This window comes from Coccinella septempunctata, chromosome 3 (genome assembly GCF_907165205.1).
Source record: "Coccinella septempunctata chromosome 3, icCocSept1.1, whole genome shotgun sequence".
In the NCBI taxonomy this organism is placed as follows: domain Eukaryota; kingdom Metazoa; phylum Arthropoda; class Insecta; order Coleoptera; family Coccinellidae; genus Coccinella; species Coccinella septempunctata.
In genome coordinates this window covers 37,924,519-37,940,032 of record NC_058191.1, presented here as the reverse complement: position 1 = coordinate 37,940,032, position 15,514 = coordinate 37,924,519, and the positions used below count along the sequence as shown (strand labels likewise).

General features: G+C 35.8%; 5 protein-coding genes across 8 annotated transcripts; 3 read left to right on the top strand and 2 right to left on the bottom strand.

Moving 5' to 3' along the window:
* Window positions 1-160: 160 nt before the first annotated feature.
* LOC123309115 (programmed cell death protein 6) lies at window positions 161-3,695 on the top strand. 2 transcript variants are annotated; one of them, XM_044892017.1, is made up of 4 exons: window positions 161-298; window positions 413-519; window positions 3,059-3,327; window positions 3,437-3,695. In XM_044892017.1, exons 1-4 carry the CDS (start codon window positions 240-242, stop codon window positions 3,536-3,538), a joined length of 537 nt encoding a protein of 178 aa, XP_044747952.1. In that variant the 5' UTR covers window positions 161-239; the 3' UTR covers window positions 3,539-3,695. The 2 variants fall into 2 exon arrangements, with proteins under 2 accessions (XP_044747952.1, XP_044747951.1); XM_044892016.1 differs by lacking the exons at window positions 3,059-3,327; window positions 3,437-3,695 and adding exons at window positions 1,541-1,809; window positions 1,928-2,301.
* A 242-nt stretch (window positions 3,696-3,937) lies between these two features.
* On the bottom strand, window positions 3,938-5,344 carry LOC123309110. Its single transcript, XM_044892009.1, has 5 exons — window positions 5,157-5,344; window positions 4,691-4,820; window positions 4,492-4,612; window positions 4,260-4,436; window positions 3,938-4,124 (listed from the first exon to the last, which is right to left on the bottom strand). Exons 1-5 carry the CDS (start codon window positions 5,225-5,227, stop codon window positions 4,009-4,011), a joined length of 615 nt encoding a protein of 204 aa, XP_044747944.1. The 5' UTR covers window positions 5,228-5,344; the 3' UTR covers window positions 3,938-4,008.
* A 50-nt stretch (window positions 5,345-5,394) lies between these two features.
* On the top strand, window positions 5,395-7,857 carry LOC123309109. 2 transcript variants are annotated; one of them, XM_044892007.1, is made up of 5 exons: window positions 5,395-5,534; window positions 6,032-6,278; window positions 6,464-6,584; window positions 6,748-6,963; window positions 7,610-7,857. In XM_044892007.1, exons 1-5 carry the CDS (start codon window positions 5,461-5,463, stop codon window positions 7,789-7,791), a joined length of 840 nt encoding a protein of 279 aa, XP_044747942.1. In that variant the 5' UTR covers window positions 5,395-5,460; the 3' UTR covers window positions 7,792-7,857. The 2 variants fall into 2 exon arrangements, with proteins under 2 accessions (XP_044747942.1, XP_044747943.1); XM_044892008.1 differs by lacking the exon at window positions 7,610-7,857 and adding an exon at window positions 7,157-7,461.
* Window positions 7,858-8,136: 279 nt separating this feature from the next.
* On the top strand, window positions 8,137-11,211 carry LOC123310080. The gene is made up of 3 exons (XM_044893455.1): window positions 8,137-9,292; window positions 9,597-9,788; window positions 9,846-11,211. The coding sequence occupies exons 1-3, from the start codon at window positions 8,412-8,414 to the stop codon at window positions 9,952-9,954; spliced, it is 1,182 nt and encodes a 393-aa protein (XP_044749390.1). The 5' UTR covers window positions 8,137-8,411; the 3' UTR covers window positions 9,955-11,211.
* Window positions 10,638-15,373, bottom strand: LOC123310079 (protein transport protein Sec24A). 2 transcript variants are annotated; one of them, XM_044893452.1, is made up of 2 exons: window positions 15,218-15,373; window positions 10,638-14,897 (listed from the first exon to the last, which is right to left on the bottom strand). In XM_044893452.1, the coding sequence occupies exon 2, from the start codon at window positions 14,876-14,878 to the stop codon at window positions 11,219-11,221; it is 3,660 nt and encodes a 1,219-aa protein (XP_044749387.1). In that variant the 5' UTR covers window positions 14,879-14,897; window positions 15,218-15,373; the 3' UTR covers window positions 10,638-11,218. The 2 variants fall into 2 exon arrangements, with proteins under 2 accessions (XP_044749387.1, XP_044749389.1); XM_044893454.1 differs by having other exon boundaries at window positions 15,208-15,358.
* Window positions 15,374-15,514: the final 141 nt, after the last annotated feature.

Here is a 15,514-nt window from a genome sequence, read left to right as displayed (position 1 = left end):
AAACATTGTTGGCGGCCTCTGTTTGTTGACAAAGAGGCCAGGGTGATGAAAAAAAATTTTTTTTTCATTATCAAAAACTCTTTGCTTATGTCAACAATGACAACTTGGCGCTGTCAAAAACTTCAAATAAAGTTTTGAGGTTGAGGGCGTATCTGAAGTTTTTCTCTTATTTGGCTTAAAACTTCTATCAATTGTTGTATTATTGTCTTTTTTATTGTGGAATATATTCAATTATAATAATGAGTCAATTCGCTTCTCCCATGCCTTCTAGAGAGTTTTTGTGGAATGTTTTTCAAAGGTAGGTAACAACCTGTAACAGGTTATAAGATAATATGAATTGCCTCACTATCTATGTAAATGAAGTAAATTGTTATACATGCATATCATTTAAATTTTTATGAATCTCTTAAAGGGTGGATAGAGATCGTAGTGGTTATATTAATGCAGATGAATTGCAGTCAGCTTTATCAAACGGTACATGGAGCCCTTTCAATCCAGAGACAGTGAGATTGATGATTGGTATGTAGGATATTATTGGATTTATGCATTTTGTGTTTTGTGAAGCTACAATAAGAGTTGAGTCCACTCTTCCCAAGCCGACAAACGTATAAGATTGAAAATCAGTTCCATTCGTAGTAGAAGGGATGCTCTAAAATTTTGGATATAAAGGATAGAGTGAATTCAAAACTTACTATTGACTAAGACAGCACAGAGGACACACTAGATCTTAACATCGCAGTACAACACAACCCCCTTAAAATTTAGTAGAAAAAAAAGTACTGTAACTGTGAATTTCAGTTTTAATACCAATTTATGTTTTCAAATTCTTTGCAAATTCACCTACTCTAATCGCAATGAACTAATATTGATATCAATTCTATATGCTATTGGTTTTCCACATCAGACAAAATCCCTTTTTTTCTCTTCTCGCATTCATACAAACGGTAGATTGTGAAGGTTTTCAAACAAAATATACATCCATCTTTCGCTCAGAGAACATTTTTAATTTCGAGAAATGTGTTTGAGAAGTTTTTCATATAAAAATATAAGGTAGGTAGGTTTTTTTGGTCTAGAGTAGTACCTGAGGACTGTTATACATACATTACATCTACTAAAGTACAAGAAATGCAATACCTATTAGTTTTCTCTATCTTTATATATCAGATAGAAGTTCTTGAATGAAACATTTTTAATATATAATTGATTGGAGTTATGAATTTCAGACAAATTGATGATTTTCACCCATAGTACTGAAATTCAACAGTCATATAGCTTTGTATAGTAAACAGGATGTATGATGTACAAATCCTTGCTTGTTCTTTGTTGTTCATGAAATTTTTTTTATATTTTAAGGTGCTTAGCTTGCAAATTAAGATCAGAGTTTTTCATTATCTTGCAAGTTGTACAGTATGTTTAATTTTGGATCAGGTTTCAGAAGGTTGTCAGAAAGTGTTAATAGGGTGTTGCATTTTGTGTTTTTAATATTTTTTTCTTAATTATACCATTGTAGCGAAGTTTTCCAATTACATATTGATTTCAGGTATGTTTGACAAGACAAACAGAGGTCAAGTTAGCTTTGAAGATTTTGGGGCGTTATGGAAGTACGTTACTGATTGGCAAAATTGCTTCAGGTCATTCGACAGAGATAATTCCGGTAATATTGATAGGAACGAATTGAAAACAGCACTGACAACTTTCGGTTATCGTCTGTCTGATCAGCTCATCAATACCTTGCTAAGGAAATTTGACAGGCATGGGCGTGGGACAATTTTGTTTGATGACTTTATTCAATGCTGCATCGTATTATATGTAAGTAATTCAAAATTAAAACAATTTGTCAGTAGGAAAAAAAAAGCTTCACTGAATTATCACCTGGTGTAAAAAATTCATCTGATTCCTGGAATATATTTTTGTTACTATTTTTCAGACACTAACTTCTGCATTCCGTCAGTTTGATACCGATCAGGATGGTGTGATAACAATACATTATGAGCAATTTTTGAACATGGTGTTTGGATTGAAAATTTGAAATTCATTTTAAATAATGTGCCAACCTGCTGTGGAAGATAATATTTACTTGATGATCAATAAGACTAAAAATTTAAGATTCAAAAATAAGCAGATATATTTGTCGTTACTGAAATGTTTACTTGAAATGGGTTCTTTTGGCTCCACTTGAATGTTTTTGTACATCGCCTTATAGGTCATAGTTTATTTAACTAAGATATCATATTTTTTATACTTATTAGTTACGATTGTTATGAGTGTTCTTTTGTTCTCAATAAATTGATATAAAATGTTGGAATATTTTTTTAATTTCTTCTATATTCTATGCTTTCCTTTCCTTATTAGGTACGAACTTAATGGTTGTGAGTTTTATTCATAAGTTTTACAAATGTGCTGCAGAAACATTCCATATTTCAAATATGGAGTTCTAACCTTGTTTCTCGTGCACAAATTGGCATCAGTGGCCTTGAGTCTTCTTCATTGAACTGAACTTTAGACTAATCAATGATGTTCGTTATTGTCCATGATATGAACTGGCTGTAAGGCATAAATGATTAACCCTCCATTTGATATGGAACCACTTTGGGCACTTACAACTGTCATAGAATGAGGTTATGTTTTGTTCACTAAGGTCAAGAATATATAATAGCAGATGTATATCTTCTTGACTCGGGATTTGGTCACAACAGCGAAGATTTGCTTCCAAATTGCAGTAATTTGACATATACAGACCTGTCCAGCAACTATCCAAAGCAATTGTATCACGGCCGTCTAAAGACAGGGGGTTTAGAAGGCCGTAATTGTATATACAGAGAAAGAAGGGGGGGAGGGCCCATTGACGCAGCTATCATAAAATTAGGCTGGCCACCCAATAAGGTTTTATTGAAATAGGTTTACTTTGTTTCACCAAAGAAAGCTTTATCAGTAGGATTAAACCCAAAGTTATGCTTTTTTTATATACTCTGTAGAATATCTTTATGCGTTGTTGCTAGAATCTGACAAAAAAGATCCCAGGATAATATCTTGCATTTTCAATCTGGTGTACTTTTAGGAATGTTTGATAAGAGCAATCAAGGAAAAATAACCTTCGAGGATTTCAGTTCATTATGGAAATACGTGACTGATTGGCAAAATTGTTTCCGATCGTTCGATAGAGACAATTCAGGCAATATCGATAAGAATGAAATGAAAACTGCATTGTCATCTTTCGGCTACCGATTATCGGATGGAATTATTGAGGTCCTATTGAGGAAATTTGATCGACACGGAAGGGGCACAATTCTTTTCGACGATTTCATCCAATGTAGTGTATCTCTGCATGTGAGTAATCAACTTAGAAATTACAGCTTATTGATAAGTATTGGGCCATCCAAAATACAATGATGGTTTCGTCTGTAGTTAGAGTATAATTGTACTCTTAAATTTTCAGACGCTTACATCAGCTTTTCGTCAGTATGACACAGATCAGGATGGAGTTATACAAATTCATTACGAGCAATTTTTGAGCATGGTTTTCAGCTTAAAAGTGTGAATAACTCGAAACTTCTCAAAACGCCAGTGTAACAACTTATTTGAAGTTTGAATAGGTTGTAGGAATGACATAACAAAAAACAAGGTATTTTAATATTGATGTTCAATGAGAAGATATAACTAAAAATAATTGTTTTTGAATAAAAGGTTTACACCCATGGGATTTTTCTTATTTCGACCGAAATCGGGGTTTTCGTAGTATCATATAGCCGCTTTAAATTTGTAGTCACAACTGGTGCACTAAAGTGAAGATTTTCACAACAATCAAATGTCTGTATCTCGGATCTTTTGATATTTCAATTATTTTGTTATTTTATTACCCCTGAATAGTTAAACTGCATTGCATTTCATGTAAAAAATTAATAAACATATTTCATCCTTCAACTAATTTGTAGCCATACATGAAATAAATGTTTATTGTAAGCGTTGCTACAATTTCGGTAAAATAGTTATAAAGAAAAGCAGAAGAGTTCAGAGATCCAATTTTTGCATGCTTCCATGCATTTCATTCTCCAAAATAAAAGTTCCTAGTTCTCCTATGGTACCAGCTAATTCGCTTACATTCTTACTCTTCAAGCTGTGTTTATCTGCAAAATATAGAGAATTATGTGCAGAGAAAAGAAGCATAAGCGAATTTCAACGTCTTAGCGGTATATATTCATATCAACATCTGTATACACTATGTCTCAACTAAAACCTGGCAAAATAGTTCAAGTACTTACAAGCTTCATCCATTTCACATAGTGGCCTGAATAAAGAAGGCCTGGTTTTGTAAATATTAGGGAACAAGATGACCGGATTTCTGTAAGACCATTTATGGGTAGTGGTTCCTTCTACCCAGCCCTCTGGTAGAGGTACTCTCGGCTTCTCTTTAGTTGGAAGGAATTTTTCGTATCCATCTGAAATATACCTATGATCTTACCATGGGATTGAAAACTTCAAGTGATTATTCACCGAAAGAACAGAAATGTTGATGATAAGCCGTTTTCTTCTCAAAAGCTTCCGTATTATCCACAACGGCCGTATTAAGGGGTTCTTTGAAATACCTTTCGGCTATTTTGGGGTTGTTTTCACCCTAGAAAAATGGTTTGCAGTAGTGGTCGAGATGCAACATCAATTTTTTTCTCCCAGAGAAAGTAGCGATTTGCCTTACATATCTTTTAGTGAAATCGTTACAGTTTTCAATTTTTTCTTCTTCATTTCCCACATCGGTAGATAGGTAGTGTTTGAAGCCTTCGGTTATTGGGTCTTGAAATTCTTGCTTGATTTTATATTTGATAAGCCTGAAATATAATCGAAATAAACATGGTACGACTCTTTGTCCCATATGCTCGTTGAAAGAATATGAAGCACCCTGTATTTCAGTGACTATCGTTGATCTTTTATGGACCGGAGACCATAGGAGGATGCCCTCACAGTCAAAAAGCATTGAGATGTTTTTGTAGAGTTCCTTCTACTTTCATATCTATACCAGAGGTTGTTTTTTTGACTATTCAATTGTAGTTTTATATTGATATATGTATTTTGTAGTCGAAATAATTTACCACTACCGTCTTATGCAATGGCTCCCTTATTTCGACCAAAATTATTTCAATAAAGAAGCGGAAGACTAATCTTACGGTGCTATTGTCTTACGGACGTAACTTCCCCTGTATTCTGTCTCGAAATTTCTGTTTTCGAACTCCATCATTCAATGATGGTACGCAAGGAAAAAAAATGAGACCTTCTGAAAAATTGACGGCACTCAAATAAGATGACGTCCTAAAATTAATCTGACATTAATAATTTTACTGAAATTTTCGAATGTAGTTCTCAAAATTGATGGTATTTTTATCTTCGAGGGATGGGCGAAATTTGAGTGTTATACTTTTTCCTGATAATATATATTTTTTGTGAAACGTTTGTGTAAATTTTCCTTCAAAAATGGTTATGAATCAATTCGTTACAACTTATAGAAAAGACTATTTGTGGCCGTATGTGAGAACATTCGGGTCAAAGTAAGTAATCATTACAGTTGCTTTCAGATTATATGTTGAAGATAAGTATGAAGCCCAAATCTGCGGCTATGTTTCAACTGCTTGTATGTAATATGTAATTCATTATAGGTTTGTTCGTAGAGTGGTTTGCAACGGTTGTGAACTGTACAGAGCAAGCGCAATTCCATTTTATGGTAGTGAAAATCCATTTGCGCTTGCTCTGTACAGTTTACAACTGTTGTGATCCAGTCTACGAACAAGCCTTATAGTCGACAGCTTTAATGTGAAGATATTGCGCATAAACATAGTCAACAGGGAAATTCCCATTTATAATATGTTGTAGTAATAATATTTATTTGATCTTGGCTAACTTTCCAGCTGGAACACACCAAAAAAAATCATAATAAAGAAAACAAAGTGCTAGGACTATCAATTGAAATTTATTTTATAGAAAAACTTGATTGTTTATGGCTTTGCATCTTTTCCAATGGAATAATCTGGCTCCCCTAATTTTGTAGGCCTTCTCCAGAGCATCTGTACAAACCCCAATATCGTGATCAGAAATCATGCGATTGCAACGCATTACCTCCACTTCATGCTTCAAACGAACAGGTCCTGGGCCCGAGCGCTACCAAAGAAGAAGCATGGAGTCGTTTGGGGCCCATGGGACCTCTGCTAGACCCGAAGGTTTACCCTGCCAGGGTGGGTGCACCACCTGAGTCCCAAACCAGCCGATTCAACCAACCGAACGTCTTTCTTCAAAAGGTGACAGACTTATATGTATAATACCACATATATGCTGTTTATACAAAGGTTAACATTTAACAAAACATCATTTAACGTCTTATTTTTACTTTAGTTTTATGTTAAATGTTAAGCTTTCTATACCAACTTATGCGATAATATTTGTTTCGTTTTCCCTTCACCAAGTAAGAATTGAAAATTTGTAGCTTCAAGAAAAATACCCGTTCATTTATGAATGCTTAAGGAATGCACCACCTGATGACTTGATATCCAGAATCAATCGCGATAGACTACGGACTACTTATGAAGTTGATTACTGCAGAATGAGTAAGTAAAAAAATTATGCAACACAAACTGATCTCTATGGATATCTAGGGGCATTCCTATGTCAGCTACTCAAAAACATGAACTTTCCACTTTCAATTTCTGTCCGAAAAATAATATTTTGTGTCAGAAGTAGGGGAAACCAGATAAAAAAAAATAATTTCAGGGGAATACCCTGATGCGTCCTACGACGAACTTCTCAGAACCGCCGGAGTATCTGGGGCACCGCCATGTCCTGAACCTGTCACTCTACCGGGTGATCCATGCAGACCTGGCCAGAGAAACGTCGCTTACAGACCCGCCATAATAAGTAAAATGGGGTACTGCAAAAGCGCTGGAGGGGGTGGTGGAGGAGGCAGCGGTGAACTGGCAGAGCATTGCAGTAAGTTAAAAAAATATATATCTATCGAATTATCTAGCGACACTAACCGAACACATGACATAAATGCGACACTTACCAATAGTTAAATTTAAGTGTGGACTGATAAACACGATGCTGCACACTGTTACTGAAGAAATTTTTGCTTCTCTACGTATATATTGAAGATTTCACATGTAAACATTTAATTTTTCAGTTGGAACATGTCATGGACCTCTTGCTGCTACCACAAACGGCATTTCAGAATATATGGACAATGTGTCCAAGCTTGGTGGTATTATCATGAAAGAAAAAGTTCATTATCCGAAAGAACTACAAGGCCCATGAAAAAATATATAGCCATGTCCGTAAAATACGATTAAATAATTTTCACGAATTTCAGTTGCCTGTAATCAGACAGAATTTTATAACATTTAAAATTAATTTCGAGCAATCTTACAGCAACATAAATGTATCGCTTTAAACCACACACAATAAATTATCAGCTTTGTCTTACAGTTATTATATATTTTCTTCTCTCGGATTCTGTTGGGTTTTGCCTTAGGTCATTTCACTTCGAATTTTAAAACAATTTGACAACAATCCTACCTTTTGTAAGCGAGGAAAGTGTTTCTTTCGAAAAATTCTCATTACGTTCGATTATTTTCAGGGGTCAAAGACATAGCCCAATGGAATCCGTTTGAAAAAGAGTGCGAAGAAAGAGAAAAAGATCCGGTGATAGAAAAGTGGGGTCAGATGCTCTTCAGGGATACGATGCATTGGCATAGTCCATTTCCATCGGGAAGAAGCATCAAGGACAAGAAAATAGCTATAACAAGCTCCTGTTTTTGAAAAGTGACACCTAAAAAAGTTGTGAAACGTTGAATGACCATTCGAATAAACTGGGTTCCAAAATTGCTTATGTCTCCAATTTTTTCTATCTCCAGTATAGGTACTCATAATTTCACTGCTCGACAATTGAGAGGGATAAATACCTCTTTACTAGTGGCTTTTGTTGTCTTATCTGGAATATCTGTTATACGTGTTTTCTTTTAGGGAAATCTGGGATATTTTAAGTTCTTTTTATCATATGCTTTTTTTTAGTTCATCATATGTCCTCTTATAGGTTTTCCCAGTTAATTTTTCCGGAGAAAACCGCTTTTTTTTTTAAGTTTTCCAACAAAAGGGAAAACTGCCGATAAGTTGAAGTATATGAAGACCAATTGAAGCGAAATTTCTTCTCCAGTCTATAGAGCGGATAATCTGACGGAAAATTGACAAACCCAAACTTTCTTCTATACGGATGCCTGCACACAATGGATTATATCATATTAAATCGGTAACTGTATCATGAAGCGAAATAAACGCAACGCCATTGTCTCCTCGTGTTTATATAAATCGGAAAATGAAGAACAACTCACTCATTTGTCGCCAAGAATGTGTCTTCAAGTGCTTGTGAAAATCTGGTAGTTATGTTCAGTTTTCTCTTTGTGATCCTGTTGATCGATACGACTTTAGGCGATATCGCCGAAGAAATAAACACGACGTTGACGAATATCGACGATAAACTGGGTTTGAACGTGTCTGAAACCCAAACACCTAACAGAAGTACAATTATAGCCCATACGGAGCTGTTCATCGTATCCACAACCGAACCACCACCGCAGAATGTCCATATAGTTAAGGCTGATGTTGAAATAGATAAAAATAACACCCTGTATAAAAAGGCTAAGGGTAACGACGAATTTCGACCGAGTCCGGAAGTGAAGGAGGTGGCCTACGAAAGGAATATTTTCCCAGTTAAACCAGCTTATCCCGAAGCTAAACATTCGAATTTCAACAACGAAGATGAGCAGTTCTCAAGACCGCTTTCCCAATGGGGACGACCAGATGAGACGCCGTGGAACGTGAACTTCCGGTTTCCAGAGGCTAAAATACCCACCTCGAAAGACAGACCTTACAAGTTCGAAGAGAACAGAGGGAGAACCTATGGTTTTTCCGGTAAAAACGACTACGAAACCGCATCGCAAAAGCCACTCATCAACTTGGGGGCCAAGATCCCGATATCTTCAAGTGGGAGCGGTACCGGGCTGGGAAGTTCGTGGGATCTGGGAGCAGGGTATCCTTATAATATTAACAAGTACCTACCTAAAAAACCAGAGTATGATTATGGAGTATACATTGAGAAACCACCAACTGGAGTTGGACATCACGGAGGTCACGACTATCCGGCTAAAAAATATGATAGCCCTTGGAAAAAAATAATTAAAATCCTTGCTGCCTTCATACCGATAGGCCTGTTAATCAGTGCTTTAACTCCGACCATTATTACCATCAGTCCCGTGAACAATACGTGAGTTAAACATATTTACTTTAATTTCTCTGAGGAAGAAAAGAGATTTTTAATGTTAAATGCATTCTGCAGCTTTAAGGGTCATGAAAAGGCAAAATATGATATCGTTTTCAGACAAATTCAAAGTTATAATCGCTATATATTTCAAAAATATAAAGAGCATCAAAAACTCTTTATGTGCTCTTTTCAAAAAATAAAAAATTGCAAAAAAAACTCCTGTACCCAAACATACATACAAACATATTGTACATTTATGTCCGAGTTGGGTACCTACCTATTCAAACGTACTTCTCGTATTTTCCAGCATGTTGAGGTCCAGAGATGAAGATCCGCACAGTTCCACGATAAAAAAATTGATGTCTACCCTAGGCTACTTCGATCAACTGAACGATAAAGATTGCGAGAATAGGCTCCTTTGCGAGCTACTTCTTAGCGCTTCTTCATCTCAAAATGCAGAACAGCATATCGAAAATTTCTTAAATAATTTCTCCGATAGGTGAGTCTGCACAGCTAACAAATGGAGTGTGTAATTTGTAAAAATAAAAATTCACAGGAGGAAATACACTGCTGAAAGGGAAGAAGAACTGAAAACCATTTTCCATGCAGTAAAGAGACGTAGATGTGATGATATAATATGCAAAGGTATAAGAGAAAATACTTGATATTAGGGTGAGATTGACTGAATAAAATAATTATATTTGTATGGTAATTATGTATTAAGTAAATAATAAATAATATTGCAAAAGTCGTTCAAAAAAAGCACCTAAGTGAATCTTTATTTGTGCTGTATAACTAACTACATTTCTTGATATTCTTATTCCAATAATGCCATTAGATGGCGCTGTTTTCATCGAGCTCTTGGACGCTATTTACATCGATGTAAGTACTGTGTATTTTGCTATGCTGCATTCCACAATATTTAAAGTAATACATAACTCATAAGAAAGTGAAGGAAGGAATATGATCCTTGACGAAGAAGTTCTCATTCCCAGATCTCCGATGATCCCAAACAATATGCCCTTTGAATTCAAATGAATATATTGAAATTATTTCTTCATCTTGTTTTTTTAGTTCATTCTTATACTGCTTGAAAAAAAGTTGATACAATATTCCATATCTTTGAAGCAGAACGAAGTTCGCTGGATCATTAATTTATTGAGTAAAAAATTTGAGAAAGGAAGGATGAAAAATCTGGCATTATATAACGGACCATTTGATCATAATGTAATCTTCTTTCATTTAAAATGGGATAATTTTAGTTGTTGATTGGATGAATAAATTCAATTTTTGAACTGCTACTTGAGAAGAAAAATTCAAGTTAACCTTTGAAGAAATATTCGAGACATAAAATGAAGAAATTAATTTATTGAAAAAACAATCAACAATGATGTACATCTCTATTATGTATTCGATGTACATACACATAATATAAATATTTTCACTCATTCTGGATGCTCTGTTCCAATATACATTGGGAAAAAACAATTTTTGACATACACTCAACATGGATACAAAGTGTATTTTCTACACTATTGGGGTGATTAAATAGTAACATTGAAAAACAATTAAAATAATATATGTACATCCCCAAATTCTCCTACTGAACGTGTCTGAGAGACATCAGAAAAATTCCATTGGTGTCAAAAGCTAATTTTGAAAAATTCGAATAAAATCGTGTAATTTTTATAAAAGTAGCGAGTGGTGACTGGAATAGAAATAATCCTAATGGCATTTTGTATATATTGAAAGAGTACATCTCACACTTCCTAGTTCCATAAAAAATAATGTATTGAAACATATTCTTTCAAAATATTGGCTAGTTTATTTCACCAATTTAGTTATATAATGACTTGAAGAGTTACACCCTTATTTATAATGCTGTATATTTTACAAAACCAATAATAACATAATGAATATAACTTAACATTATTTCACTTGAGCTTTTATATGTTGTAAAAACTCATGATAAGAAAGCGCGTTTTCAAATCTATCCTCTATAAGTCTCTCGAGAAACGCACCACGATTAGGACTGTTATCCTTTATGACCTGTACAGTAGCACGATGAGGCTTTTCCTCATTCAAATAGTTCACAAACGACACTAACCGATGGTTTGTTGCATTCTCTATCATAGGAATCTCGTACATTTGATCATTCAACGAATTGAAACTTTGGACGCCCAGACCTTCATTCAAAAACACTTGTGATACACCAGAACACACATATAATATCATATGATCACCAATATCCATCAGATAGGCACCTATGTTATCTATATGTCTAGAAGTCAATTGTAAACGAGGGGGAACATGTATAGGAACCTCTTCTACGCTCAAAATTATTTGTTGATCTTCTAGATTGTGAACTGGATATAGATCGGGGTAAATATATTGAATTAATGCCGTTAATGGTAATGTTTTCATATCGATCATCGCTTTCACTCTGTCGTCCAATCTCGTTGATGTACCAGTTCTAAATGCTTGGCTTTTAAGTAGGGCAGATATGTATAGAGGTAATAATTTCAGACAATTGGGTGCTAACAATCCGTTTGGTGTTGATCCGAGATTCAAGGACAATTTATAACTTGAAAGTATGTCTATGACAACGTTGATGAACGCTTCTCTTGCATCTGAAAGACTAGATTCTACACTTCTATCCACCGCCATTTTAGCCAATAATCCAACGATACACTGCTGATCAGCCGAGTGTATAACTTCATGTAAAGCAGACACTACTGGTAGACATAGGGTGTGCACCCTAATTCTTCTTTCACCTTTACTGGAAGTGTATAATAAAGCTGCTTGAAAACAGACGCTATCCACATCCGACAAATTCTCTTCGATTGAAACCTGCATACCAAATCCTGCATCCGGATTGACATTAGGTAAAGATAACAAATCGGTAGAACGAACAAAGAAATTCCCATGGAAAGTATGTATGGACATTCCCCTAGTGCACCTGATCCTCATCACCGCCTCGAATCCAACTTTCCTGATCAAGTATCTTCTGAAATATCTCTCTAACTTATCACTCACAATAGGCCTTTGGTATTTGAACAGCGGGAAATGTTGGATGCACCCTCCGCTAAATCTGCTTATTCCACTTATAGTGGCGATATCGATATATTGAGAATTGATTATGAATAAATCAACAGCTATCTGTTGACTGCTACAGTCCAACGCTAATCGTTTATAAAAATCATTTGCAGGTTTTAAGTTTTGAACTTCGGCTGCCGATCTCTGATTCGGGTCTTCCCTAGGCGTCAAGGCACCTGGACCAACGTTCGGTAAGCTAGCTTGAAAAACTGTCACCCTGCCTCCGGTCGGGGACATCATTCTGTGAGCAGCTTGAAGAGCAGCCCCCAACGCAGAATTGCTGTCGTAGCTGTTATTGTATCTGGTCGGGAGTTGATTGAGTAGATCTCCTATCAGTTCCATTTTATCTTTCAAATTAACTAATAAATTATCGGGACAGGGTAAGAATATATCATCTATATCTAAAACCATCATTTCGTGGGGCTGACTTAAACCTTCCGCAAACGAAAAGAAATGTAAACAGGAGTCATAAGCGATAAAACCAACTTGCGTCCTTGAATCTCCGGGTAAATTGACTAATTCTTCCTTAAGAACACTACAGAATAAATTCAAATATCCACATTCCACAGCCAATCTAGAGATGTCCAGTAGGAATAAATAAACGGCTGGCTGAGGGGGCCGAAGCATATACTCAGCCGGCGCTATGTACTCAATGGTACTGGACCTGATCTCCGGCCTTCTCGATGGGTCTCCGAATGTCTTCGAGACTGGATCGTATTGAAATTCTTCTGGCAAATCGTTCACTCTATAACACAAGTTGCATTTCCACCTTTTCGAATCCACAAAAGAAACAAAAGGATTTATGTAAGTCCTACACGCTCTGCATCTCACTATAACATTACACTGTATCACTGAGAGCTGCGTTAGATCTTTGAAGGGATGTATCAGAATTCCAAGCGGTAATCTCGATTTCTGGAGTAAACTTTGGCTCTCCGGTATTTTTGTGAGCGTCGATCTGAAAATCTCCCCGCTGCAATTTGCCGAGTTCAAAATCTCGTTACCCAATAGTATTTTCGGAGGTGGGATCTTGCCAGCCGGTAGTATGTTGATCGTTTGAAGTAGATCGTAATTTTCCATACCCCAGAGCTTGTTGAAACCTTGACTGACAACGTTTTGACCGTATTGGGCTTGATATTGGTTGGTTTGATTCGGGCCATAGCCTGAATTGAACTGTTGATTTTGGCTTTGATACTGTTGATTGTATGGGGGTACACTAGCTTGTCTTGCTGCCTGTTGCGGAGGTATTGTAGGGTACTTTGATGGTTGAAACGGAACGTTTCTTGTGTGGGACGGAGAGAAATTTTGTGTTGAGGGAGGTATTGGTTGGTTTAAAGGTGACATCGGCTGACTTAAGGGTGGTATCCTATTTTGTTCTCCATTATAACTAGGAGGATACTTAGGGGGAATTGATGTTTGTTGAATATTTCCTGGTGGAACCGGATGATAACTCGGTACTTTCTGAGGCATTGGCGGCATTCTAGGATTATTCTGGGCTTGGTTTCCTATTACGTTCGAATTAAAAGGCCTAATACCTGATGATGGTCTTTGAACAAAGTCATTACTAATAGGAGGCAGTGGTGGATTATGTGCGGGAATATTATTCAGACCAGGCATCATATTTGGGTTAGTCGGAGCAGCTACAGAATATGGAGGGCTCCTAATATTTGGTTGAGGGCGACTTTGGGTCATTCCACTTTTTGAAATCTGCATCTGTTGAAATGGAACAGGTTGTCCAAGTGTCGTCTGTGGGGTTTGAACTTGCTGTCCCAGAGGAATTTGCTGTCCAATGGGATTATTACCAAGTAGTTTATTATCACTATTGCTCGATGAATTACTCAAAAAAGGATTATGTTGACTCAGCCTTGTAGCATCATTATTGCTTCTCGTCATATTATCATTAGGAAATAAATGATTGCTGAACTTTCTGGACTCCAATTGCACTCCTTTATTATCTAAATTATCAAGTTTAGAATTCAACGGTTTTCCATATGTATTCACATCATCCATACTCCCAACTGCGTTCACAGACCGACTATTCAAATATTCATCTTCTCTGGATTGGTCAGATTTCGTAGATTTATTATCGTTCAATGAAATTTCAAGGAAGTTCTGGTGTAATGAACTATCAATGTTATTTTTTGTTGTGACAGGGGAAAAACTGCCCAAACCTGTACTGACATTTGTTTTAAGCAAACTCACATTTTCGTTAGGCGTTGAAAAGTATTGAGGTCCCATAACATTTGGCAACTGATGCTGTAAGTTCGACTGAGATACTTTATGAGTCACTGAGCTAGAAGGAAGTTGTGAAGCTGGTATCCTTGAGGGCGGCAACTGTGATGATGGTATTTTATTGTGAGATAATGGGGATGAACCTCTGGAAGATTTATGAAGTGATGTGATTCCATTGAAATTGTATTGAGGCACAGGTTTCACAGCTGGATTCACTGCTGGCTCTAATGGGTTAGGGGACCCATTCATATTATTCCCCGACATTATGGACTTCCAATTCAAACTAAAAATTAAGTATTGGGTAGAATATCATAAAATATTATCAAGGAATAAATTAAGATAACTATAACTTTATGCACATTAAAAGACTGAATAAATATTTGACAATCTTCCAACGTAATTAAAATCAAACAGTTACTTCATGGATTTCCATATTATATTTACAAGTAAATTATCAAGGGAGTTTACCAAGAACTTGAATTTTGTTAATTAAGGATGATTTTGAGAGTAGAATAGGTAATTGATGGAATTTGATCCTTGAGAATATATTTTACTGGAACTAGGTATGCCTTACGTAAATCATAGAAACTTACTCATATTTACCTTCAAACTAATTGGAAAAAGTATCACGAATCCAGCATTTCATTGATCATATTTTAATATTATTATAATTTATCACTAGAAAATTATTTGTAATATCATCTACTGTCAATCTTACGTGGCGTCAACACTAGTGCCATCTTTCGATTTTTTTTGGCAATATCACCACAGAAGCGATTTAAATTTTCCGAAATTTTCACTGGAGAGAATAGAAAATGGAAAATGTTATGAGTTATGATTGAAAAATTCTATTGACGAAACCGTAGAGACTGAGACACCGCAATGTATTAAAGAATGTTT